This window comes from Bubalus kerabau, chromosome 3 (assembly GCF_029407905.1).
Source record: "Bubalus kerabau isolate K-KA32 ecotype Philippines breed swamp buffalo chromosome 3, PCC_UOA_SB_1v2, whole genome shotgun sequence".
Classification (NCBI taxonomy): Eukaryota; Metazoa; Chordata; class Mammalia; order Artiodactyla; family Bovidae; genus Bubalus; species Bubalus kerabau.
The window spans coordinates 40,516,621-40,543,980 of record NC_073626.1 but is presented as its reverse complement, the minus strand read 5'-3'; the positions used below and the strand labels follow the sequence as shown (position 1 = coordinate 40,543,980).

General features: G+C 54.0%; 1 protein-coding gene across 1 annotated transcript in view; it reads right to left on the bottom strand.

Annotated features, from left to right (window-relative positions):
- Window positions 1-1,208: 1,208 nt before the first annotated feature.
- MDGA1 (MAM domain containing glycosylphosphatidylinositol anchor 1) overlaps window positions 1,209-27,360 on the bottom strand; it is a 61,944-nt gene continuing 35,792 nt past the window's right edge. Inside the window, exons 3-17 of the mRNA XM_055571525.1 lie at window positions 25,563-25,737; window positions 23,983-24,179; window positions 23,098-23,230; window positions 22,627-22,896; window positions 20,333-20,662; window positions 17,088-17,384; window positions 15,769-16,053; window positions 14,016-14,167; window positions 12,821-12,998; window positions 12,544-12,567; window positions 11,395-11,547; window positions 7,815-7,949; window positions 2,767-2,897; window positions 2,488-2,596; window positions 1,209-1,623 (exon numbers count right to left, since the gene is read on the bottom strand). Coding sequence (XP_055427500.1) covers window positions 1,532-1,623; window positions 2,488-2,596; window positions 2,767-2,897; window positions 7,815-7,949; window positions 11,395-11,547; window positions 12,544-12,567; window positions 12,821-12,998; window positions 14,016-14,167; window positions 15,769-16,053; window positions 17,088-17,384; window positions 20,333-20,662; window positions 22,627-22,896; window positions 23,098-23,230; window positions 23,983-24,179; window positions 25,563-25,737 — 2,661 coding nt within the window. The 3' untranslated portion in view covers window positions 1,209-1,531. The remainder of the gene's footprint in view (window positions 1,624-2,487; window positions 2,597-2,766; window positions 2,898-7,814; window positions 7,950-11,394; window positions 11,548-12,543; window positions 12,568-12,820; window positions 12,999-14,015; window positions 14,168-15,768; window positions 16,054-17,087; window positions 17,385-20,332; window positions 20,663-22,626; window positions 22,897-23,097; window positions 23,231-23,982; window positions 24,180-25,562; window positions 25,738-27,360) is intronic.

Here is a 27,360-nt window from a genome sequence, read left to right as displayed (position 1 = left end):
AGAGTGGGGTGAGACCTAGCCTCACATACAGATAACTGCACACACAGATGTATATTTGCACACACTCCTGCCAGAGATGTACCCACCACAGTGATACCCAGACAACAGATGGGTCCATACGTGCTCACATGTGCACACACATGCACACACGGCCACACGCACACATGCATAACAGTCCACCCTGGAAAGGGCTGGGCCTCTTCTGCCCCATGGACAGCTGGGAGCGGGGCTCAGGGGTGACGGTGAGGGGGAGGTCTAGGTCCCCTCATGCCCATCTCAGTCCCCCAACTCAAGCAAGGGCACGGAGCCTTTTTTCAGTTTGGGGGCATGAGCCTCAACTCCCAGGGAATATGGTGACCAGCAACTGTCCCCTCAGGCTATTGACAAACCCTGCTCCTTCACTGACCCTGGGTGGAGAAGGAAGAGACAGCCAGACCCTGCTTTGCGGTGGAGGAGGACAGGGAAGCCCCCTACACACCCCGCCCAAAACACCCCTTCATGGCAGGGATATAAGAAACAGAGAAGATTCACTCTACCCCTAAATCAGCGCCCGACATGCAGGCATGAAATCATAAAGGCAGGACTTCCCTGCTCCTCTCAAAGTCAAACCTCAGCCCAGAAAATGGCTTGGCCACCACCCCTCCCCTGGCTCCTGGGGATGCAGCGGGGGCTGGCGGGGGGAGGCTGAGGTTAGGCCCGTGACCAGGGTGGGGGCTGTGCTCTCAGGAAGCCAGCTGCTTGTGGGGTGGGGGTGCAGTGGGAGGGGAAGGTGGGGAGGGTTCAGTCCTCAGACTGCCCAGGCCCAAGACCCTGCACCGGCTCCCTTCAAAGGGGGCACAGTGGTGGTGGTGCGGGAGGGCATGGATATGACACCCCAGGAGTGAATGGGCCAGGCGCTGGGGGTGACCTGGGCTCTCCGGCGTCTGGCCTTCACTCTGGGAACAGGGTTCCATGCAGCTAGTGCCTCATCTTGCGTGTAGTCCACACAGCTCACAGAGTTCCTCGGGGCCCCTCCGACCCTGGCCTCCTCCATCCCAGGGAGTCCGAGAGTCCCGCCCAGGGCAGAGCTCCTATGCCCGCTCCCCTTCTGGCTCCTGCTGGGGAAGCCACTTGGCTGAGCTGAGCCTGGAGTTGGGGCCAGGGGAAGGGCAGAAACACGCTGCGGCTGCAGCCCCAATAAGGACCACGTGGCGCCGAGGTCCCTGGGGGGCGGGCGTCATTCAGGCGAGTCCCCTGTCTCTGCAGTAAAGAAGGTGCTGGCAGGTTGGATAGAAACTTGTGCTTTAATATATCTGTGTGTGTGTGAGTGTGGGTGTGTGGGTGTGTGCGTGTGTCGAACAACCGTCTCCGGGGCCTCAGTGCTGGGCCTTTGTCCTTGTTCTCTGCTCCTCCTCACGGCCGACGCCGGCCCCCTCCTGGGCTGGCGGCCCTGCCCCTGGGCACCCCGGCTGGCGTGGGGTCAGTCTTTGGTACGATGCGGACACTTTGGTGTGCCGGGGGGGCGGGGTGGGGGCGGGCCACGCAGCTCTCATCATCTCTGCAACGCCAAGAGGAAGGTGGCCACAGGCCCCCAGAGCTGTGGGAGGGGCTGGCGGGGGGCTCCACTGCCCGGCATCACCACCACTGTGACAGGAGAGAGAAGGGACACAGGCCGGGGCTCTGGTCAGCTCGGCAGGGCCAGGGAGGAGCAGGCAGGGGGGCAAGCCATGTGAGGGTCGTTCCTCTGCCCCGCTCTGTACACATAGACACACTTGCTAGATGTGAGGTGGGGTTAACTCTGCCTGCTGGATCCAAATCCTGGCCTGTGGCTCACTAAGGAAGACACAGAGCAATTCATTCGACCTCAGGGGCCTCAGCTTCCTCATCTATAAAATGAGTCTAACAGGGAACTTTCCTGGTCACCCAGCGGATCAGACTCCATGCTTCCACTGCAGGAGGCAGGGGTTCGATCCCTGGTTGGGAAACTAGGGATCCCACATGCCTTGTGGTGTGGCCAAAGACAGAAAAGAAAATGGGGAAGGATAAAAATAAATAAAGTAAAAATAAAAATAAAATGAGTGGAAGAGCCACTCCAGAGGACTGTGGTGAGGAATGAATGAGACAAGTACATACACAGGTGTCTGCACCTTGCCTGGTATGTAGTAATTTCTTGGTAACCTCGAAGTGATATTATTGCAAACACCTGGGCCCCAATGTGGGAAGGGGTACAGGTTCACACTTGGACACACACATATACATACAGAGAGACGTTCCCAGACACAGATGCTGCTACCGTAAGCTTAGTTCACAGGAGGGTCTGGTCGTCTCACTGTCCATGCAGCCCACAGCCTGAACCAGGGTGGGGCCCGAGGTGGGTACCAAACACACCAGCACCTGTTTCCACAGCTACCAACACATGCACCCCATCACCCCGCCACTGGGAACCCCAATTCAGGCACCAACAACTCCCCTGACAAAGGTACCCCCCACCCACTTTCTGCCCTGCACCTTTATTGGGATCCATCTGCTTCCTGGGACACTCCCCCTTCTTCAGGGTGACGTCATCTATGGCGATATCCCCCAGGTAGCCTGAGCCTCGGACACCCTCAAAAATAATCTGGGGTGGGATCAGAGAGCAGGGAGCGTGGTGAGGGAGGTTCTGCTCCCAGCCTTTACCCTCCGTCTCCCAGGAAGGTCCCCCCATCCCTGCATGCTTCCCTCCTCAGCTCCCGGGAGCCTGCCCCAGGCCGGGAGAGCTGTAAGCAGAGGCGGGCCCAGGCGACTCACCTGGAAGGGCCCGCTCGGGTTGATGGGCACATGCGCCTGCTGCCACACGTTGCCCTTATTGCCGCTGAGGGACCAAGCGTGCGTGTCCAGGGCCCCTTTGCTCCGGGACCGTACCAGGAGGTTGAGGGAACCTGTGTCGGGCGTGAGGAGAGGTGGCAGTGAGGGGCCACTCTCAGCTTTCCCCATTCACCACCCTCGACTCCCTACCAGGGCCCGCAGCACTGCCCCCGCTGGACGGGACCTTCTCCCCACTGCAGACTGGTCAGCATCCTGTCATCCCAGAGGGGACCTCAGCATGGGACAGAGAGAGGACAGTGGCAGGGCTTCCATTCATCAGGACAATTGGCAAAGTTTCTCTCATGACTTCCCTTACTTCCTAATCAGTAATTCCCCCCCACCCTGGAACATACCCACACACACCCCCACCCTTCCTCCTTAGGCAGGAGAGTTGTCCTAGGACACTGGGGCCCAAGTCTGAACACAAAGCAAGATTCCCAAAGCACACAGTGCACACACTTGGTGGTACACGATGCTACTGCAATGATTTCTGGAGGTAAGTGTGTGCTAAGTTGCTTCAGTTGTGTCTGATTCTTTGCAACCCCAAGGACTCCTCTGTCGATATAATGGTAGATACCAGTCATTATGCTATGCTGAGTTGCTTCAGTCATGTCTGACTCTTTGCAACCCCGTAGACTGTAGCCTGCCAGGCTCCTCTGTCTGTGGGGATTCGCCAGGCAAGAATACTGGAGTGGGTTGCCATTACCTTCTCCAGAGGATCTTCCCAACACAGCAATCGAACCCACGTCTCTTATGTCTCCTGGATTGGCAGGTGGGTTCTTTACCACTAGCACCACCAGTGAATCCCCTGAAGGTACAGGAACCAAGTTTAAAAATGTAACACTTGAAGGGTGGCGGGTGGGTGAAATGGGTGAAGAAACTAAAAAGGGTTGAACTTCCAATTATAAAATAAGTCCTGGGGATGTAATGTAATGGTGACTACAGTTACTAATACTGTATTGCATATTTGAAAGTTGCCAAGAGAGTAGATCTTAAAAGTTCTCATCGTAAGGAAAAAATATTCTGGTGATGGATATTAACTAGACTTATTGTAGCAATTATTTTGCAATATACACAAATGTCAAATCATTATGTTGTACATCTGGAACTAATATAATGTCAATTATACCTCAATAAAAATGTAATACTTATGTTTTAAGAGGTGAATAAAGTGAGCGCTTCAAATCCACAACTTCTCTAATATTGATGCTTAGGACAAAGCTAAGAAAAAAGGAGGTGACTTAAAGAAAAATATTAGTTGTATGTGCTACATAGCTGTGGTAAAATGTGAAATTTTGAAGGTATTAACCTAGGGGGTGCTGAGCCCCTCTGCCCACTGACCCAGGGGCCTGGAATTGTGGAGGTGCTGACAGGCAATGGAAAAAGGAAGAGTGGATCCAGCCTTGGAAAGGAGCACCCAGACAAGGGGGTGCCCCTTCACTGGTGCTGCCAGCCTATCTCGAGCCCCCTGTGACATGAAGACCTGGCTCGGAGGGAAGGGGAATCAATCTTAGGTGGCACCTGGTGCCTGGCATTTTCATGGCACTGCCCACAGACAATACCACACCATCTGTGACACCAGATAGACAGACCCCCGGTGGGGGAGGGCCACCAAATGTTACCTGCCTGGGAGCAAAGGAGTTGGCTTGGACCAAGGAGAGCCAGCGAGACACAAGGTCTGGGGACAGCTGGTGCCCGAAGCTGCCAGGTGGGGTGGGAGGGGCGGGGAGAGGAGGGACCAGGACAGCAGGAAATGCCCACCCCACCCCAGCAGCAGGCCCGGACCTGGGGGAGGAACACCCCAAAGATCCCAGGCCTGTGGGGACCCTTGCCAGCAGATGGGGCCCTCAGAGGGCTGCAGCCAGCACCCAGAGGGCTGGGAGGAGCCACACTGGCATAGGCAGGGCCCAAGCCGCAGTGCCTTTTGGGCTTCTCACCAGCCCCCAAGGGGAACTCCCTCTCTTCCCCCTTCTTGGAGATTTTTCTCCTATCCCAATCCCCGAATCCCCAGGGTCTAGCCTCAATCTTCAAACCTTTCCTTCCTCCTTCACCACCCTGTTCCAAGGACTCAAATGGGAGAACCCCACCTTTTCACTGCTCAAACCAAAACTGAAGTTCTGCCCCCTTCCCTGGTCATTCCACCAGCTCCAAGATCTCCCCTCTTCCTGACAGCCTTTCACAGGGTCAGCCAGAGCCCTAAGGCCGCCTGCTCACTGTTCTTCTTTGTCACCTCCAGAGCTGAACTGAGCTACAGTCTGCAGCCTGGACATAGTCCAGCTTTGCAGACCCTGGGTTTTGCCAGGGTCTGTTCCCACTGCTTGAGATGCCCTCCCCTACTATGTTCCCCTGACCAAATCCTTTTTGTGCTTCAAGGTCTTTCTGAAACACCACCTCTTCCAGGAATTCTTCCCAGGTTGGAGGTGGGAGCCCTCTGTGCTACTTGTGAATTATGAGACCTTAAACTGTAGCTCCCCTTGCCCAGAGCACTCCCCACTCTGTGAAGTGGTAGTTACTGGGATTCTCATCTTCTCTCATTTGATTCCACAGGGAAAGCCCCCATCAAACTGCTACCTGCTCTCAGTATTTGAATGCTCAATGAAGAACTTTCTATGACTGTCATCAGGACTGAAAATGGACTTTCATAGCATCTCAGAGTTAGAAGTTACCTCAGGGGTCATCAAGTCCAGGCTCCACTACCTCCCTTTCATTCACTCATTCACCTAATTGAGCAGGCTCTGTTCTAGACACCAGGGACACATCCATGAATAAGACAAAGAACCCTGCCTCCTGGAGCTTATGCTCTTTGGGTGGAAACCACAATAAAGAATATAATACAGGAAAGGGATGAAAAAGTGTTTTACGTGGGGCTGTCAGGGACCTCTCCAAGGAGACCTGAATGATGGGGGAAGAACATTCCAGGTCAGGGAAAACATCACAAGTAAAGGCCTCTAAGGCACGAAAGAACCTGCCTCAAATATAAAAGAAAAGCAAGGAGATCAGTGTGCTTGAGCTGAGTGGAGTCACGGGAGAGCAGCAGAAAATGAGATCAGAGAAGCAGGCAGGGGCGGACCAGGTGTGGGAGGCCTGGAGAAGACAGTGAGGGAAGAGGGCTGAGCGGGGGAGTAACATTACCTGGCACAGGGGTCCCCTCCACAGCACCCCTGCTAGATGCTCCTCCTACCCAGGGACAGAATAGTGGACTCCTTTGCTGGGCAGATCTGGTGCTTATAGCATCTTCCTCAGGTGGAATTCAGGTCTGCCTCCTAGAAGTTTTCAATGACTGGTGTTTGTCCCACCTACTGGGGGACACCTAGCAAGCTCTGGAACACAGACAGCTCCCTCAGGGCTTTCTCTGCTCCCAGGCACCCCAGCTCTTAAAGCTTAATCTCCCAGGGCCTTCCTGTATCCAACATGCTCTTCTTGCCAGCTGGGTTCCCTGTGCTCCTCCTGAGCTGAGGACAAAATGACCATCTGTCCTGGTTTGCCTGGGATGTGGGACTTCTAGTGCTAAAGGTAGGAAAGGCTGGGGCAAACCAGGATTGGTTTGAACTGGTTACTCTAGATGGGCAATGTGGTCCCGCTCATCCCCACCCCCACCTATCTCACAGGAAGCTTCTCAAGAAGTCCAGACTCAGTCACGAATGAACTGGCTTGTGCAGAGAGCCTGGAGGGCTCCAGCGGCTGCAGAAGGTCCCATCCCCCTTATTCTGGTTCATCAGTTTAGCCGGACCCATTGCTCCAGCTGTGGACACCTCACAATGAGCCTTTAGGTCTACACTTGGTTAAAGTCACTTCCCCTGCTGTGAAGCCAAGAAGAACAGTGAAGATTTCTGTGACCTCTTAGGGCATGATCGTCAAGAGGTACAGTTTTGAGGGAAAAGCAAGGCACACAACACTGTATATAAAATGTGGGGAAAGAGAATACATGTGTACTGGCTTCTATACACATAAAGCTTTTCTGGAAGTGTGCTGCCCCCCCTCAAATCTAGTACCTTGATTGCCTCTGGAGAGGCACTCGAGGTGGCAGGAGGACTGGGATGGGAAGGGGGCTCTCATTATGTACCTTTTGACTTGTGCAAAAGACATTACCTTTCCCGTAAATATGTAAACAAACAAAATGAAAATGAAAATTGTCACTTCCTCAGCAGTCTTCCATAATCAGGTCCCCAGAGTCAGTCAAGTCTCCCTGTTATCAGCTGCATCGACCCCCGTCCTGCCGTTGCAGACACACATCACAGTGGTCGCTAAATTCTACCTGGCGCAACGAGTTATTTCATGTCTGTCTCTCCTACTTGACTGGAGGTGCCAAGAGGATGAGGAACCTGTCCATCCTGTTCTCTGAAGCACGCGAAGCCAGGCACAGAGCAGGATGCCTGAAGGTGATGGCTGAACGGGCAAGTTCACTGACTAATGTGACGTTCCTACCAGAGCCATCTCTTCCCAAAGGGCACATTCCTTGGGTTTACGGTTGTGCATAAGAAGTAGGACTTCTCCTTGCTGCTCACAAATCAGCTCCCTTCCAACCCTGTGGTTAGGGCTTGGGAGAGTCAGCAGAATTGGGCTGCTGTGTGATCTTGGGCATATGCTTAACCTCTCTGGTTTATATGGTAATACCTCACTCACTCAGTGGCTTTGAGTGTTAATAAGACCACAGATGCAGAGCATCCAGAAAGTCACCTGGCAGGCACTCAGTATATGCAGCCTCTTAGGTGACTTCTCCATCCCCTCTAAGACTTCCACCTCATCCTGCTGAAGCCATTTTCTCTGCAGACTCAGGAAGACTTGATTATCTCAAAACTTCAGACAAGCTGGTTCTCTGGACCTTCCTCTTGCCCAGATTCTGCTCACACTCTCTACAATCACACTCCCTGTGATCTGGCCAAGTTGGGAAGCCCAGGCCTTAGGCAGACCAGTCCCCAGCTTCCGGTGGACCACTGCCCCCTCCCAGCAGCAGCACTCACTTGGGCAGGTTCCCTGGTCCTTCGACTCACCGATGTGCTTTCCATACATGTGATAGAAGAAGGAGACACAGTAGAACTTGGCGCTGGCGTTGTACAGGGGACTCACCAACCTCGCACGGTCCCCCAGCTCCCGGGGCCTTGACGTCTCAATGAACATGTAGTAGCCTTCAGAGAAGGGGAGATGTACCAACACTCTCCTCCTCAGCCTTCCCAGCACCCTTTCCACCTGACTCCTTTCTGCCCTTCTATCACCTATCTGAATCCCAGGTGCCTCACACCACCTCAATCTGTCCTCCCTGCCTCAGCACAGCACAGGAGTCTGGGCCAGGACTTGTGAGTTCTTAGCTTTCTGGCTGCTTCTCTTCTTCCTAGTCTTCTAGTAGGTTAGGAGCGTGTCCCCCCACAGACTGGGGCTCCCTGAGGGCAGGGCTGTGTCTCCCCTCAGACTGGGGCTCCCTAAACAGGGCTGCATCTCCCCTCAGAGTGGGGCTCCCTGAGGCAGGGCTGTGTCTCCCCTCAGACTGGGGCTCCCTGAGGCAGGGTTGTGTGTCCCCTCAGACTGGGGCTCCCTGAGGCAGGGCTGTGTCTCCCCTCAGACTGGGGCTCCCTGAGGGCAAGGCTGTGTCTCCCCTCAGACTGGGGCTCCCTGAGGGCAAGGCTGTGTCTCCCCTCAGACTGGGGCTCCCTGAGGCAGGGTTGTGTGTCCCCTCAGACTGGGGCTCCCTGAGGCGGGCCTGTGTCTCCCCTCAGACTGGAGTTCCCTGAGGGCAGGGCTGTGTCTCCCCTCAGACTGGGGCTCCCTGAGGGCAAGGCTGTGTCTCCCCTCAGAGTGGGGCTCCCTGAGGAGGGGCAGTGTATCCCCTCAGACAGACTGGGGCTCCCTGAGGGCAGAGCTGTGTCTCACCTCAGACTGATGCTCCCTGAGGCAGGGTTGTGTCTCCCCTCAGACTGGGGCTCCCCTCAGACTGGGGCTCCCTAAGGCAGGGCTGTGTCTCCCCTCAGACTGGCACTCCCTAAGGCAGGTCTGCGTCTCCCCTCAGATTGGGGCTCACTGAGGCAGGGCTGTGTCTCCCCTCAGACCGGGGCTCCCTGAGGCAAGGTGTGTCTCCCCTCAGACTGGGGCTCCCCTCAGATTGGGGCTCCCTAAGGCAGGGCTGTGTTTCCCCTCAGACTGGTGCTCCCTGAGGCAGGGCTGTGTCTCCCCTCAGACTGGGGCTCCCTGATGCAGGGCTGTGTCTCCCCTCAGACGGGCGCTCCCTGAGGCAGGGTTGTGTGTCCCCTCAGACTGGCACTCCCTAAGGCAGGGCTGCGTCTCGCCTCAGACTGGGGCTCCCTGAGGAGGGGCTGTGTCTCCCCTCAGAATGGGGCTCCCTGAGGGCAAAGCTGTGTCTCCCCTCAGAGTGGGGCTCTCAGAGGTAAGGCTGTGTCTCCCCTCAGACTGGCACTCCCTAAGGCAGGGCTGCGTCTCGCCTCAGACTGGCACTCCCTGAGGCAGGGCTGCGTCTCCCCTCAGACTGGGGCTCCCTGAGGCAGGGCTGTGTCTCCCCTCAGACTGGGGGTCCCCTCAGATTGGGGCTCCCTAAGGCAGGGCTGTGTTTCCCCTCAGACTGGTGCTCCCTGAGGCAGGGCTGTGTCTCCCCTCAGACTGGGGCTCCCTGAAGAGGGGCTGTGTCTCCCCTCAGACTGGTGCTCCCTGAGGCAGGGCTGCATCTCCCCTAAGACTGGTTCTCCCTGAGGCAGGGCTGCGTCTCCCCTCAGACTGGGGCTCCCTGAGTAGTGGCTGCGTCTCCCCTTAGAGTGGCACTCCCGGAGTCAGGGCTGCGTCTCCCCTCAGACTGGCACTCCCTGAGGAGGGGCTGTGTCTCCTCTCAGACTGGCGCTCCCTGAGGCAGGGCTGTGTCTCCCCTCAGACTGGGGCTCCCTGAGGGCAAGGCTGTGTCTCCCCTCAGAGTGGGGCTCCCAGAGGTAAGGCTGTGTCTCCCATCAGCTTGGTGCTCCCTGATGCAGGGCTGTGCTTCCCCTCAGACTGGGGCTCCCCTCAGATTGGGGCTCCCTAAGGCAGGGCTGTGTCTCTCCTCAGACTGGGGTTCCCTGAGTAGGGGCTGTGTCTCCCCTCAGACTGGGGCTCCCTGAGGGCAGGGCTGTGTCTCCCCTCAGACTGGCACTCCTTGAGGGCAAGGCTGTGTCTCCCCTCAGAGTGGAGCTCCCAGAGGTAAGGCTGTGTCTCCCCTCAGCTTGGCGCTCCCTGAGGCAGGGCTGCGTCTCCTGTCAGATTGGCGCTCCCTGAGGCTGGGCTGTTCTCCCCTCAGACTGGCACTCCCTGAGTCAGGGCTGTTTCTCCCCTCAGACTGGCGCTCCCTGAAGAGGGGCTGTGTCTCCTCTCAGATTGGGGCTCCCTGAGGGAAGGGCTGTGTCTCCTCTCAGACTGGGGTTCCCTGAGTAGGGGCTGTGTCTCCCCTCAGACTGGGGCTCCCTGAGGCAGGGCTAAGTCTCCCCTCAGACTGGCGCTCTGTGAGGCAGGGCTGTGTCTCCCCTCAGACTGGGGCTCCCCTCAGACTGGGGCTCCCTGAGGCAGGGCTGTGTCTCCCCTCAGATTGGCGCTCCCTGAGGCTGGGCTGTTCTCCCCTCAGACTGGCGCTCCCTGAAGAGGGGCTGTGTCTCCTCTCAGATTGGGGCTGCCTGAGGGAAGGGCTGTGTCTCCCCTCAGACTGGGGTTCCCTGAGTAGGGGCTGAGTCTCCCCTCAGACTGCTGCTCCTGAGGCAGGGCTGTGTCTCCCTTCAGATTGGCACTCCCTGAGTAGGGGCTGTGTCTCCCCTCAGACTGGGGCTCCCTGAGGCAGGGCTGTGTCTCCCCTCAGAGTGGCACTCCCTGAGGCAGGGCTGCGTCTCCCCTCAGACTGGGGCTCCCTGAGGCAGGGCTGCGTCTCCCCTCAGAATGGGGCTCCCTGAGTAGGGGCTGTATCTCCCCTCAGAGTGGCGTTCCCTGAGTCAGGGCTGTGTCTCCCCTAAGACTGGTGCTCCCTGAGGCAGGGCTGCGTCTCCCCTCAGACTGGGGCTCCCTGAGGAGGGGCTGTATCTCCCCTCAGAGTGGCGTTCCCTGAGTCAGGGCTGTGTCTCCCCTCAGACTGGAGCTCCCTGAAGAGGGGCTGTGTCTCCTCTCAGACTGGGGCTCCCTGAGGGCAGGGCTGCTTCTCCCCTCAGACTGGGGTTCCCCTCAGACTGGGGTACCCTGAGGCAGGGCTGTGTCTCCCCTCAGACTGGTACTCCCTGAGGCAGGGCTGCATCTCCCCTCAGAGTGGGGCTCCCTGAGGAGGGGCTATGTCTCCCCTCAGACTGGGGCTCCCCTCAGACTGGGACTCCCTAAGGCAGGGCTATGTCTCCCCTCAGACTGGCACTCCCTGAGGCAGGTCTGTGTCTCCCCTCAAACTGGAGCTCCCTTAGGCAGGACTGTTTCCCCCCTCAGTCTGGGGCTCCCTGCGGCAGGGCTGTGTCTCCCCTTAGACTGGGGCTCTCTGAGGCAGGGCTGTGCCTCCCCTCAGACTGGGGCTCCCCAGCGCTAGACCCCTCCCTGAAGCGTCCCTCCATTCGGAGCAGCAGGCCATCTCCTCACCCTCAGGAGTTCCACTTATGTCAGTGGGGGGACCAGTGTTGGGGGAGCGCTTGGGGTTCTGGGTGAGAGCATTCTGCCGGGTCCAGTCAAAATTGTCTGTCAGGTCCTGGGTGTAGCCACAGATCTTCTCATCTTCAAAGTGGCAGGTGTTGTCTGCAGTCAGGGCAGGGTGGGGAGGGAGTAAGACAAAGAAGGTCAGCCTGCTCAGGTCCCCTCATCCAGTTTTAACTTCCTGGTCACCCCTGAGGCAGCTCCCAAACATCCAAGTAGTGGGCCCAGGATCCCAAGGCTCCAGAAACCAGGCAACAGGGCCCCTGACACATCTGTTCCCGGAACAGGACTTCTTAACCTTTTTGGTGCCACAAACCTTTCTGACGTCTAATGAAGTTAAGGACCCCATCGCAGATTATTTAGGTGCATAAAATGAAAAGCATAGCATTACAAAGGAAATCATATTATGCTGAAATACAGTCATCAAAAAACAAATGCATGATATAATAATAAGTGGGCTATTATCTAACTAAATCACAAGATCTACTGTTAGGTCTAAGTACTGTAGTTTTGAAATACTAATGAATGGAAATGATGTTTACAGATAGCTGCAACAACTTTTAGGTGATGTAAAAACACTGGATTTCCACTGGTGACAAAGTCAATCAGGTAATGATTACACCATATTCCTACATGCATCATTGAAGGGGATGTTAAATTTCTGTGAGAAGTTAGGGAAAATAAAGAAGTACTTGTAGGCCCTTCCAGTTTCCAGTTTCATGGGCCCACCCTGATCATTTGGGGGGCAGTCAGTCCATGGATCTCAGATTAAGGACCCCTGCCCCAGGGAACAGAGAAGGTGGATTAACCTGATCTTTCCATTTTTCTTCTGGGGACAGTGAATGGTGCTGAGTGAGGACAAAAGACCCTGAGTTAGAGATGTCCTCTTGACTCCACCCTCCCTTCAAGCCTTTAAGCCCCAAAATAAATCCTGGATGCAAATATCTCCAAGCCCAGCCCTGCTCCCTCCTGCTTCTCCTGCCAATGGCGGGCCTCCACGCTATTTTCTCTCTGGGTATCTCTTGGGGGTCCCTTCCCCTGCTCCAGGGGAACCTTTGTGACCCTAAAGGTAAGGAGAAGTAGGCAGGGGTATCTCACCTGACAAATTTGGAGAGCTGATGGCTGAGAAAGCAAGCAGGAAAACCAAGTCAGAACCAAGGTGTGGGGCTGTGCAGAGGGTGCCTGGGCTTAGGACCAGGAAACAGGGTCCCCAGAGCAGGACTGGGGGCCAGAGGCACCTGGCCTGCAGTAACAGAGTAGGACACTGGAGATTGGGGAACCCCAAGCTCAGGAACCATGCGGGAAATATGGAGGGGTCCCCTGAGCATGAGATGAGCCCACCTATCCCACCGCCACCGCCGCCACCACCACCTACGCTCCGTGTAGTGGATGATGCGGGAGGCCATATCTCCAGCCCCAAAAGTGGTGTAGGGCGTGAGGCGGACCTCGTAGCTGTGGGGCACTCGGAGGTCGGTCAGGATGTACTCCAGCAGCTGCCCCTTCTCCACACGCCGCACCGGGATGGCCTTCACCAGGGCGTTGTGCTGATTCAACTGTAGATACAGGGAGTCCCAGATGCCCAACAGGCCGTGCCCTCCACCTGAGCACCTGCCCAGACCCTGGTGTGACTGCAGGGGCAGCATTGAGGAGCAGAAAGAGCAAAGGACTAACTAGGAAGACGGGCCCTCAGTTTCCTCATCTGTAAGACAGAGCAGTCACCCCTTCCATGCCCCTCCTCCCAGGCTGTCTTGGGGCAATGGTAAAGAATGCACCTGCCAGTGCATGAGATATAAGAGATATTCAATCCCTGGGTTGGGAGGAAGAAATGGCAACCTACTCTAGTATTCTTGCCTGGAGAATCCCATGGACAGAGGAGCCTGGTGGGCTACAGTACATGGGGTCGCAAGAGTCAGACATGACTGAGCACACACATGAACAAGTATTGAACAATTAATGTGTGCTAGGTACTGCTCCAAATGCGATGTGATTATTAACTTGTTTAATCCTCAAGATAACAGCTCTATCAGGTGGAATATTATAGCTACCCCCATTTTACAAATGAAGAAACTGAGGCCAAACAGATGTAGCCTGCCCACATTAATACAGAACTGGTGTTTAGCTTAGGCAGTCTGCCCCAGGGTCACACTCTTACCCTCTACCCAACTACCCCTTAGCTGGGTGGAACCGCATGGAACGAGACTGGACACAAGACCAGCAGGGTGGCTCTGGCCCTGCATCCTAGACACCCAGTGGGTGAGACTTAAGCTCCTGCTTTAAGCTTCTGATGTAAGAGCAGACTCTGTGTTTTGTGAGCAGAAATGGCTCTGCTCCCTTCCCCTACACGAACCCAGCAGACTCCTGCCTAATTCCCAGGGCCGTGCACAGAGCACTGGTTCAGCGGGGATAAGTTCCTAGAGCCTCCTAGCTCCCGCTGCTGTGTCCAGAACACTGTGGCTCTGGCTCAGAAGAGCCTTCTATAAGAGGGTCAATGTGTCTTCAACCCCTTCCCCTGGCTTGACAAGCACTCCCAGGGCCAGCCTGCACCTGGGCCCCTGTCCCCCTCAGCCCACCTGGCGGACACTGAGTCTGTAGTTGAGCACGGGGTCAACAGCGTCAGGCTCCCTCTGGGTCCACTGCAGCACGTAGGAGTAGTTCTTGGACAGCTTGTGGCTGCGGGTGGGGTTGGGGGTGTCGAAGTAAAACTCCGGGCTGTAGGCTTTGGCTGAGAGGGTGGGGAGCGGGGCACGGGGCCATGAAGGGTGGGGGGTGGGGAGAGACACAGAGAGAGGAGGTATGGGAGAGGGAGACAGAAGAGGATGGGCAGAACAGAGAGCAGGATGGAGGGAGACAAAAACAAGGAATATTGTGAGGAGAGGAGGCGGTGGGAGAAGAGGAGATTGGGGAGAATGGGGTGGGAGGGAAGGTGGAAGAAGGAGGAAAGGGAGATTGGGAATCCAAGAGGTGGTGTTGGTGAGGATAGGGTGGAAAGACCAAGGAAAGGCCAGAAAAGAGAAATATGGAGAGACACAGAGAAGAGATGTTAGAGAAGACACAGGGGAAGAGCAGTGGGGAGAAGACACCAAGAAAGGTCAAGGATTTTGAGGCAGAAGGAAGGGAAGAGAGAGAGAGACCAAGAGGTGGGGAGACAAGGAAAGTGTGGGAGAACAGGAGAGAGGGGAGGAGGTGGGAAATGTCACAGGGGCCTCTGGCTGGCAGGGCTGGGCGGGGTGGGGAAGGACTGGGGAGGCGGCCAGTGACCTGTGGTCCTAGCCCCCACTGTTGGGTGAGGAGATCCAGAAAAAGAGCTAAAGGGATACCAGGCCAGTCAGGGGCTGTGGGGAGAGCCAGGGTGCTGTAAAATGGGGGACAGGAACATCTGGGCTCTCTTCGGGGCGCTACTTCTGACAGGGAGCTGGCTTTCCCCACAGGAGGTGGAGATAGGGTGATTCGGCAATCCCATCAGCTCCTTTCCTTTACCCTCAGCTCTCACCATGACCTCCAGCCCTTTCTGCCCAGCTGCAGCCTCAAAGTGCCCTCTCAAATGACTTGAAGACATGGGACTGAAAGGGATTTCTGGGCGCCAAGAGGCCAGAACCTCTAGAGTGACAGTTCAGGAACTGTGTGCTGGCTGGCCCAGCGCCACCCTCCATGTTCCAGAGAAGCTGTCGAGCGGGGGGCGTCTTCTCCCTTCCCCCCAAGCTACGGCTCAGGCCCCTCACACCAGGCCTGCAGTCAGGGACAGAGTCCCTATAAGCAGCTTCGGGGGCCAAGGACAAAGGAAGAGGGGCTTGAAGAGTGATGGCTGAGATGGGGCAGTACCCAGGGCTTGAGCGGGTGAGTCTAAACCTAATTGATGACCCAGCTGGAAAGATCGCGCTGCCTACTACCCGAACAAGTGTAAGCAGAGAGCTGGAAGGGGCGAAGCCTATGCCTCATACAGGCTGGGCATGAGCGTAGTGAGAACCGGCAAGGGCTAGTACCCAAGGGCTCTGGAGGCGCGAAGCCTAGGCCTGGTGAAGGCTTTAACAGGGGTGGGGCTGTCAGAGGCCAGGTCTGAATGGGCCTTGAAACGGGAAGGCTAGAGTGGACGTGAGGAGTGGGGAGGGCTGCAAGAGGTCCCGGTTAGATCCGAGAGGCCTGCTACACCTGGCATGGCCGGGCCCTGACAAGGCAGGGGGCCTAAACTCGGTGCATACACCGGGTGCACGTGCGCGGAAGGGGCGGAGCTCCAGGCCGGGAGTGGGCGGGGATGGAGCTGGGCGGGGTCTGGGCCCGGATGGGCGGGGTCTGGGCCCGGGTGGGCGGGGCCGCTGGGACGCTCACCCGAGACGTGGAAGAGGCAGACGGCCGAGCCCACATCGTTGGAGACGCTGCACTCGTAGCTGCCACTACTCTCGCGGGTGACGGCGTCGAGGCGTAGCTCGGAGTGGTCGGGGGCTTCGGCGGTGACGGGGACGGCGGGCGGCGGAGGCAGCAGCTGCCCCTTGAAGCGCCACACAGCCGAGGCGATGCGCTGGGGGCTGCCTCGAAGCAGCGAGCAGCGCAGGAGCACCGGCCGGCCCAGCGCCTGGCGCACGTCCTGGGAGCCGGGCTCCACCTCCGGCGGGACTGGGGGCGGGGGCGGCGGTCAGCGGGGCCTCTCCCCACCGGGTAGGATCTGAAGAGCTGCCCCACGGGGAGGCGACGCATTCACCCCTACGCCCGCGCCCCTCCCCACCCCACCTCCCCACCCCCCCAGCCTGGAAAGGTCTCAGGGCGGACACACACGGCGTACTCCACAGCCACACCTCCCAACCTGCAGATGCCTACTCCTCCCCGCCTTAACTTCCAGCCGAGCTTCCCAGACGGGGCCTCTATTCGTGCCTCAAATGGTCCCCTCACTCCGTGTGATGAAAAGCAACACAACGTCAGGGTTTAGAGCATGATCCCCGGAGCAAGATGGCTTAGGTTCAAAGCCCAACTCTGCCTCTAAATAGCTGTGAGATCTTAGGAAAGTTTCTTAATGTCTATGTGACCCAGTTCCCCTATTTGTAAAAATGGGTGAATAATAGAATCTATACACAGAGCTGTGAAGGACTAGATGAGTTAGTGCATTAAGATACTCAAAACAGTGCTTGACACATGGCAGGTTAACTCTCGGGCTTCCCTGGTGGCTCGGAGAATAAGAATCCACCTTCAATACAGGAGACCTGGGTTCTATCCCTGGGTTGGGAAGATCCCCTGGAGGAGGGTGTGGCAACCCACTCCAGTATTCCTGCCTGGAGAATCCCTATGGACAGAGAAGCCTGGCGGGCTACAGTCCATGGGGTCGCAAAGAGTCGGACACGACTGAGCGACTAAGCACACAGCACAGGTTAACTCATCATCACACTGAGGCAGTGTGTTCCCTTGAAGGTCCTTCTTCCTTCAAACTCTCATTTCCACTTGTCAAAATCAGTTCTTTGCTCACTGTGTCCCCGGGAATGAAGATGGGGTACAAGTGCCGCAAGGGTCATGGGCCTCCATGTCCTACAGCGCGGGGGTCAAGGAGGGGTTGGGGTACCAGCAGTAGGTGGAGGGGTTTGGTCGGACATGGAGGGTGGGGGTGAAGGAGACCGGGAGGGACAGCTCGGCGGTAGTCTGGGTGGGGCGGTGGGACTCACACTGGACGTTCAGCTGCACCTGGGCCTCGCGCGGGCGCACGTTGAAGCCATTATAGCGAGCGGTCTGGCAGCGGTAGGTCCCACTCATGTCGCGGCTCACGCGCTCCAGCCGCAGCTTCCCGTCTGGGGTTTCCTCCAGGGGCAGCCCCGATGGCAGCAACGCGGCCTCCTTGTCCACGCGGGACCATAGCACAGGCGGCCGAGGCTTGCCCCGCACTTCGCACTGCAGCTCAGCTGGCGAGCCCTCGCGCACAGTCACCACGGCCCTGCCCTTGGGCACGCTGATGGTGGGCGGCACTGCGAAGCGGGGGAGAGATAGCCAGGTTAGAGCTTCCCCCGACCCCACCCCCTTCCCTCCCCCGACGTTCGAACCTCCCTTTCCCATCCCAGAGCTCCCACAGATCCTGCAGTTTCTCCAAAGTAGAACTCCCCTCCCCCAAACCCTCTCCACTTCCTGGCCCTCTACCTCTCAAGGTCTCCCAACCCAGAAAGAGTACTGAAGTCGTCCAGGCCGATTCCTTTTATCCCCTAGCCCCAACATTACTAAGTTTGGGGGATTCCATTTTTTATTCATTTATTTGGGGGATGGGGGAGTTCCACTTTTTAAATAGTTATGCTGAATAGCTTCTCCCTTAATCCCCTCTCCAGCCCATCCGCCCTGCTCTAGTGAAAGCTTCCATCTTCTCTTTCTGGAGTGTTATCACAGATTCGTAGTCCATCCCCCAGCATCCTCACCCTTCCTTCCAAAGTGATAGACTATCTGGGCTTTTGCAGGGCACACAGCCAGAATGAAGACTACTTCCCAGCCTGCCTTATGGCTGGCTGTGGTCATGTAACTAAATTCTGGCCAAGGCAGTGGGGAGAGGCTGTGCCTCTCTTCCTCCTTCCTGCAGGCTGGAATGCAGACTAATGGCTGCAGCTGGCACCGCCATTGTGGACAAAGTGGCACATGCTAAGGAGAACAGAATAGCAAGATGAGATGGAGCCTGGGGCTCTGAGGACTTGATGGAACAGAGCTACTATTCCAGCTTGGACTGCTCACTTTTACAAGAAGAAGAAGAAATACATATATAGCTCATTTAAAGCCACTATTATTTAGGCTTTTTCTGTCATTCACAGCCAAATCTAATCCAACTCAACACGTTGCCCAAATGAAGAGTCTTTAAAGACTTCCTGAGAGAGGATATTTGTATACGTATAGCTGTGTATACACTGTGTATTCACTTTGCTGTGTAGCAGAAACTAACACAACATTGTAAAGCAATTATACTCCAATTAAAAAAAAAAAAGACTTCCATGGGTCCCATCTCATATCACATCAAACAAGTTAAAATGTCTTCATTAAATATAAACTGTAAATAACTCTACAAGGCAAGCTGAGGTCCAGTTATCTAGTTGGCATAATTTATGCTCTGTAAGCATTTATACATTTATTGACTTTAATTCTGTAGTTTTCTTTTTGCATTTTGGAGCCAATTAATTTATTTTTCCAATTCTACTCCATTTCCATAGGTTCTTTAAAAGCTTCCACGCCCTAGGCATCAAGCTTATAGCCAAACGAAGGAAATGGCCCTGTACCCTCATTGATTTCCCTGTTTCTAAAACATCCCAGCTCTCAACCCTGTTATGCCCCACAAGCTAAAGGGCTGTCCCCGCTTTTTGAGGCCATACTGCCCTCAGGTTAAAACTCAAACCCCTTGGCTCTGAAACAAGGCCCTTACCTCTGTCAACCCTCAGCTTCATCTTCCCTTTCCCATCCTGAGTCCCAGCTGTGGGATCCACTTGTAAGGAACACACTTCCTGGATACAGCAAGTCTCATATACCTTGGGGGCTCCCTGTCCCTCCTCTCCTGGGCTTGTTGCCTACACCTAGCAAATGCTCACATGGAACTTGGCTCCTCTAAGAAGTCGTCTCCCCTGATGACCTCAGGCAGCCTGGTCCTCCTCTCATGTCCCCAGGATGCTCTGCAGACCCCACGTTTAGCTCCTGAGTCTTATCTAAGGTTTGGTCTTCCTTTTCCTGCACCTTGCCTGACCCCTCCACAACAGGTCTATCTCCCTGGCTAGGCAGTGAGCTCTGAGAATGAGGCTGTGGCGTTCATGGCTCGGTTCCCCAGCTCCTCACCCAGGACATGGCTCAGGATTTAAGAAATGGATTTGTGGAATCCGTGGAGCCTAGTTCACTCCCAAAGCCCAGCTCAGGTCTGTCTCCTTCTGGAAGCCTTTCCTGACGCCTCCAGCCTCTGGCTCCTCCCTGTTCAAGTATCAGGATGGGAAGGGCCTCCAAGGCCATCTGGTCCAGTGTCTCATAGAGGAGAGACTGAGGCCCAGAGAGTCAAAGAGGTTTAGCCAAAGTCAGCCAGCAACTCAATGCGAGGTAGTGGGGGCTGGAGATGAGATTCCAGAGACTTTGTCCAGAGTCACTCCCTCCAAACTCTTTTTCCAAGTGTAAACCTTTCAGGGGTGGCTGAGAGCAAGATCTGAAGTTAGGCTGCCTGGGTTTGAATCCCAGCTCCACCACCAACACTCCTCCAGTTGATGTGTTAAACTCTCTGAGCCTAAGTTTCTTCATCTCTAAAACCTGAAGATGAACCATCTACCCCACATAGTAAATCCTGAACGTGAATGAGATAAATACAAAATCATCAGAACATACAGTGAACACTCACTAAATGTTGGCTATTATTTCATTATTATTTTTTTATTATTGGTATAAAGACCCAAATTCTCTGCAAAATCTGGCCCCTGCCAATCTCTCCACTCTCATCTGACTCCATTCTCCCAGCCACACTCTCCTTCTTTCAGGGCTCCAAATGGTTCATGGACTTTCCTGCCTCAGTGCCTTTGCACATGCTGATTCCTTGGCCTGCCTTTTTCTTCCACCCTCTTGCTCTCTTGTGCCTACTAAAATCCTGCCCCTCCCTCAGATCTAGATCAAAGCTATCTTAGGAAACTCTTTCCTGACTCTCATGCATCACAGTTTGCTGTGATATCTTTATTTGTGGGATGATCTGAAACACATTTGCTAGTAAGTCCAATGAGGGCAGAACCTGTTTTGCCTACCACTTTACTGCAGTGCCTAGCACAGTGCCTGGCATATAATGCATGTTTAATAAATGCATGCAGCATGAACAAATGGTGTCCTCCTCACTGTGGCCTCCCTTTCTCAAGCTGCTGCCCCCTCCCCTCTGTGGGGCTCTCCAGCCCCTTCCATCCTCCCTGTTGCCCCACCTCCAGCTGCCCACCTGTCTCAGAGGAGATGTTGACCTCGACACTCAGGTCGGGCACAGGTGCCCCCGGGAAGGAAGCCACGCACAGGTAGGTGCCGTAGTCACTGAAGTGCAGGTCAATGAGCTCTAGGCTGCTGGTGACGGCAGGCAACTCGGGGTCATTGCGAGTCACCAGCAGCCTCTTGGACATGCGTGCTGGCTTGCCGTTCTTGAACCACTGGTAGGTCACCTTCTCCTGGGGCACTGCGTCCACATGGCACGACAGCTTCAGATCCTGGCCCAGCTGTATGTTCTCGCTCTCTTTGATCACATCTGGGGTGATCTGGAATGTGGCATTCTTCATGGCTATGGGTGGAAGGAGAGGGAAGGGTGGCTGGGGCTGGCCCAAAGCCAGGGTTCCCTGTCTCACCACCACCATCCAGATGCGGCTCCTCGCCTCCAGCTGGCCTTCCTGGAAGTCGGGGTCTACAACCCCATTCCCAGGAGAAACCATCACGTTTTCTGCTTGGAAATTGTTCTGCTTGCTTAGATGTGTTTCCAAAAGTTCAAAAAAAGCTGGCTGTAGAAAAGTCAGTTTTAGTAATCAATACAGCCACAGTTGACCATATATTATGAGAGGCCCTGTTCTAAACACCTAAAATGTGTTTCTTCATTTAGCCCACCCCACAGTCTGTGAGGGAGGCATTTTATTGTCCCTGCTTTACAAAGGAGAGAACTGAGGCTCAGACAGTTTAATCCACTTGCTCAAAGAAGTAAATAGCCAACCTTGAATTCACACTCAGAGCCTATGTTGTTAGCTACTATGCTGCTTTATATTTATTGTTGTTTTAAACCTGGAATATACAAAATTCAAATTTTGGAAGGAAGCACTAGAATATACTACTGGTTATATGTAGAGAATGGGATTGAAGGGGACTGAGGGGAGACTTCTAACTTGCCCTTTTATGCTGTTGAGTTCTTTGCAACAGTTTGTGTCATTAAAAAAAAAAAAAGACTAATACAATCATCTTACATGCAATTACATAAAAATGCAGAGTTTAGAAAGAAAATGGTCTGGCCTCTTTTAGAAATCTGAATATTGTTTTATGTATGCCAAGAGATAGAATGCTTAATATTAGGTGCTCATTGGCAAGGACTCTGTAACAGCCATAAATCAGGACTGGGCTGAGTGAAACAGGCTGTATGTCACCCCAAGAGGTGACCACAAGTATTTGATGTAAATCGCAATCTTATCAAGCCAGGTTAATTTTAAAGGTCAAATGGAATCAGGTGGAGAAAAACAATCTTCTGATGGGAAAAGTACCATCAAAGGGAAAAGTAGTCATTAGATAACCACAGTTTGACTATTATTTTTCTCACTACTTAATCAGAATTAAGTAAAAAGTCATAGAGTGCCAGCTTATTTTTTGTGAGGAGAATCAGGGAGAGACTGGTCAGTGAGAGATGAACAAAGAAGAGTGTTCATTTCATCAGAAGATTCTCAATTGAATTTGACAAAAGCTGTATTTTACTTTCAAATGCTAAAAAGCTGGAAACAAGCCTAGATCTTTTAAAAAAAAATCTTTAAAAATAAATTTAAAAACAGTAACCTAAAGCTGTACAAGCAGAAGAATTTAAAGGTTTCTCCTTATAGAAAAGCAGTCAAGTCAAGATCTTATCAAGCAGCTAATGATCATTACTGAGGCTGAAATCTAGTTAGGAAAATATCTGTACTTCTTTAGATTGTGCTCCAAGTTTTAATCATTTTTACATTTAGTAATTATCTTCATACTTACTGAAATGCTTTGCTAATAAAGATTTACATAGGAAGCATGTGCAAATGTGTTTTATTTTCACTTTGATTCTATTAATCTTGTAGAAAACGTTGTACAGGGAGGAAGTCAGGAAATTTCTGTTAGAGACTATAATGTCCAAATTTAGCCTCAGGCAGCCTCAGTTTCCCAATCTAAAAAAATTCAAAGTGATCAACACCAGCCCTTCCCACATCTTGGCTTGCTGAGGTTATATTTGAAAATGTAGACCGTAAGCTGTAAATAAAACTCTATATATCATATTGTTAATTGACTATACCCCAATAAAAAGTTAAAAAAAAAAACAAAAAAACTTTCTACAAATTTTAGTCCTGCCATCTGCTGGCAGACACCTGAATTGCAGGGAAACTAAAGTGCCTGGAACCTTCTTCCTCAGCCTCTCCCTCCTACCAAGGAAAAGAAGACAGGCCCCTTTCCCCTTCCAGCTCTTGAGCAACAGGAACCCTGTCTGCTTCCCAAGCTCCCTCTCCCATGCCCCCCACCCCCAAAGCCACGTACATCGCACCAGGAGGTTGACAGTCTTCTTGGCAGGGTTGCCCACATTGTTGGTAGCTGTGCAGTTGTAGTAGCCAGAGTCTCGGGCCTGCACTGAAGGGATGCTGAGGGTGCCACCCTGGGCCAGGGCACCCAGGGGCAGCGGACCTGGCCCATGGGACCACTGCAGTTGGGGGAGGGGATCACCACCAGTCAGCAGACACTGTACCGTCACATTCTCCCCAGGGTTCACCACCAGAGTTTCGTTCACAGACAGCTTCAGGGCTGGTGGTGCTGGGAGGACAAGAATGGAGTCTCAGGGGACTGAGGCAGAGCTAGATGTGGGGGAGCAGAGGCAAGGAGAGAAGGCCTCTGGGGGAGGTTGGGGGGAGGAGGGAGCAGGCAGGAGGGAGAGGGCACAGACTCGTGAAGTGCCTGGAGTCCTGGCTGAGGACGCACAGGCGGGCAAGGGGCAGGGCAGGGAGGGGTCTGTACCTGTGGTGTTGGTGAGCCGGAAGCTGACAGCCTTGTCCGGGATGCCACACACGTTGCGTACAGATACCTGGCAGCTGTAGCTGGCATAGTCCTGGGGCCGCAGGTTCTTCAGCTTCAGGACCTTGGTCTCCCCCTGGGCAGTGACCACTAGGGTGAGGGGCCTGCTTGGGTCTCCAGGGCTCTCACACACATTCACCAAGCACCAGAGGCTAAAGCAAATTCCTATTCACGACTGAGCCTGGAGTGGATGCCACACTCCCCATACCCTGGCCTTGCATGGGTCCGAGGGTGTCCTGGTACACAATGGCCAGGACCCAGCCTCGGTTTCCCCATTTGAGGAAATGGAAGGGTAAGGCGGGAATCCCGCTCTGTCTCACAATCCATACAAATACAGGGCTGGCCCTGCAGGTCATGGCCACATGTGGAGTCTTGACAGCTAGGAAAGCTGCCTCTGAAAGCTCTCCCCTGAAGGATGGCTTCATCACCATCTCCTGGGATGGCAGGAAACCCTTGGGGAGTGAGTCATCTTTATCCCAACCCCTCCTGTGCCTGCCATGGGTTCCCAAGACCCTGCCAGCCAGCAACAGGTGGGGATGACTTGTCTGCCCCCCGGGGATGCTTTCCTAATTGAAGATGTTCTTAAAGGGCTCTTCTGTCATCACTGCTCCCTGACCTTTCTGTCTTGGTTCTGTCTACCCCAGGCTGTCTGAAGCCCAATCAGAATGCTTGCTTCTGATGTCAGAAGAAGATTGTTGGAGTCAGGGCAGTCCCTGGAACTCCAGGTGGTGAGGCCTCAGCCCCCCTGCACCCCTCCTTTGGGAGGTACAGAAGGAAGAGTGTGGGGTAAGCCATGAGGAGAGCAAGCCAGCTGCCACCCATTCTGACCTGGGTGTAGAGGGGCTCATAGATGTCAACCCCATTGTCCTGGCTGTGAGACAGGGTGTCAGAGCCCCGCTTCCAGATGAAGCGAGCAGGTGGGTTGGAGTTGACTGTACAGCGCAGGAACACCGTCTTCTCCTGGTAGAAGTTGCCTCGGACATCGCTCACCGTCTGGTGTACCGTCAGCATGGGCTCGTCCAGGTCTGCAAGGGCACAGTCCCGGTGGAGTCAGAGCTGCATGACCCATAGGTTGGGGGGGGGGGGTTGCCTTGAGCCCCTGGCAGCCCTCAGGGAAAGTTAAGCCACCCTCATGGAATGCTTCCAGAGAACAACATGCTCTGCCAGCCCTGCAAGTTTGACCAACCTGTCAGAGACAGGGGACTGGACTTGTGGGTGTCTCAGCTATCCCTCCCCAAGGACCTGCACTGGGAGGCAGCGGGGGTGGGGGGGGGGCTGTCTTCACCTCCTATCACGGGATAGAGGAATCAGCTGAGACTGGAAATCAGGCCATGCCTGCCAGCTCCTTCCCACTGCAGTAACTTGAGAAATGACCCTTGGCCCCAAGGCTTGGCAGACTCCTGGGTGGCTGATAGGGGATAAAAGAGAGGGCCTGGGGTTTCATTGCTCACCACTCTATCAGGTCCCATCTGGGGGGCAGGGGGTGTATTTAATAGGCAGGTTGATTGTAGGTACTAAGATGGTGGCAGATAGACCACTGGGCCTGGCCCCACAGCTTCTGGGTACCTAGGTCAGCCTGAATGGGCACAGAGGTGGGTGGTAAGCAGGCAGACAGCCTCCTGGGGTCAAGGGGAATCCATGGAGGGCAGGCAGGGATTGGAGGGTTCTCATTCAGCCAGCAGCAAGGACTGAGGGGTGCCTGGTCCTGCAAATGTTGGGGTAGGGAAGTTTTAGAGCTGCCCTGGAACAAAAGCAGAGATATGAGGTGTGGTGGGAAGGGCACTGGACCATAGTCAAGAGACCTAGGCAGTGAGCAAGTCACAAGCCTTTGGTCTCAGTGTCTTCATTTGTGGAATGGGTATAATCCAACCTGTCCTGGCCTCCCTGACCACTTTACAGGGATGCTCCAAGGTTCATATTTGATTATGATGGGACCAGGTCTGCTGCTGCTGCTGCTAAGTCACTTCAGTCGTGTCCGACTCTGTGCGACCCCATAGACGGCAGCCCACCAGGCTCCCCGGTCCCTGGGATTCTCCAGGCAAGAATGCTGGAGTGGGTTGCCATTTCCTTCTCCAATGCATGAAAGTGAAAAGTGAAAGTGAAGTCGCTGAGTCCTGTCTGACTCTTAGCGACCCCATGGACTGCAGGACTACCAGGATCCTCCATCCATGGGATTTTCCAGGCAAGAGTACTGGAGTGGGGCGCCACTGCCTTCTCCGGGAATGGGTCAGGGTAGTGCAAATCAAAGGAACACCAAAGATGCCCTTCTCTAACCTGGAAGAGAGAGTCTCTACCATTGTTTTCCATGGAGGTGCCACGTCTCCACCCTCCTCCCCACTCCTTCTTCCCAGCCTGAGCCCCCAGGAGCAGGCCCCTGGCCTTGGGGAGTGAGAGGGGACCCGACTCACACTGCACGTCCACCCGGATGGACTTGATGGCGGGTACGCCCACGCCATTCTCAGCCTTGCAGTAGTAGCGGCCACCCTGCGTGCGCGCAATGCGCTCGATGCGAAGCGTCTCATTGAACACCGACGTCTCCTGGAACTTGTCCGAAGCACTCCCAGCTGTCTTAGTCCAACGCACCTGGGCCAGCCAGGCAGGACACAATTGGACCCGGCACGGGGGCTCCCCGCCCACTCCCATACTTTTCCACAAGTGTATGCGGGCTATACACAGGCCTGGGAAGCTAACCCAAACAGCCTCGAAGAAATGCACACTGGAGGTGGGACCTCTCAGTGAAGAGCCTGGGCAATCTAGGAGCAGATGGAGGAGGTTTTTATAAAGTTAGAATGTGCAATTGTTAAGAGAATCAATTTGTGGGCAAGTTACCCAACCTCTCCTGCCTTCCTTTCTGCGTCTCTAAAATGGAAATATTACTCCTTTACTGGGCTTATTGGGAAAACTAAACGAGTATATAGTTAGTGCCTGGAAGAGTAAGACTGATTAAATTTTTGTTATCCCATTTTTTTAGCTTACTGGGCTTATTGGGAAAACTAAACGAGTATATAGTTAGTGCCTGGAAGAGTAAGACTGATTAAATTTTTGTTATCCCATTTTTTTAGCTTAGTGGCATGGGTAGTTTACTCATCTCCTAGTTTCAGACTTCTCATGTATGAAAGAGGTCTATGTGGTAGCCAGTGTCTACCTTGGATGGCCCCCAGTGGCCTCCACCTCCTGATAGTCACACCTTTCTGTAGTTCTCTCCCATTTTGTACCAGGAATGGTCCATGTGACCAACAGAATTTGGCAGGGGTGATGGTGTGTCTCTGATACTCTCATCTCACCACCCTTACTCTACCCTGATAGGCCCAGGGGTTACAAAACTTGGGGAAGACTACAGCAGCTTCTGAGCACCGAAGAATTGATGCTTTTGAACTGTGGTGTTGGAGAAGACTCTTGAGAGTCCCTTGAACTCCAAGAAGATCCAACCAGTCCATTCTGAAGGAGATCAGTCCTGGGTGTTCTTTGGAAGGAATGATGCTAAAGCTGAAACTCCAGTACTTTGGCCACCTCACGTAAAGAGTTGACTTATTAGAAAAGACTCTGATGCTGGGAGGAATTGGGGGCAAGAGGAAAAGGGGATGACAGAGGATGAGATGGCTGGATGGCATCACTGACTCGATGGACGTGAGTTTGAGTGAACTCCAGGAGTTGGTGATGGACAGGGAGGCCTGGCGTGCTGCAATTCATGGGGTCGCAAAGAGTCGGACACGACTGAGCGACTGAACTGAACTGAACAGCAGCTTCAGGCCATTCAGACATTGATCAGAGGGTGTTTTGGAGAAAGAACAAGACCATGAAAAAGATTTTTTTTCTTTTTGTACTTGACATTTTGCAGTTTTACCATGATTTACCTAGATGGGGTTTGTTTACAAACTGCTTAGGGCCTGGTTTATCCATCAAAGAATTTATAGCATTCTTCAGTTCTACAAAATTCTCAGCCTTTATCTCTTTAAAGATTGCTGCCTCTAAGTTTTATCTAGTCCTTCTAGAATGCCTTGATTTATGTTATAGCTTCTCATTCTCCCAACTTCCTTTTCACACTTGGCATCCCTGTCTTCTCCAGACTGCATTGTAGCTGATTTGGATCTATCGTCCAATTCACCAGTTTCTTCTTTAGCTACTTCTATGGCTTTGAGGTCAAATTTTTCTAAAGACTGTATCATTTTTTACTTCTAGGATTTCTGTTCGCTTTTTTCCATATCC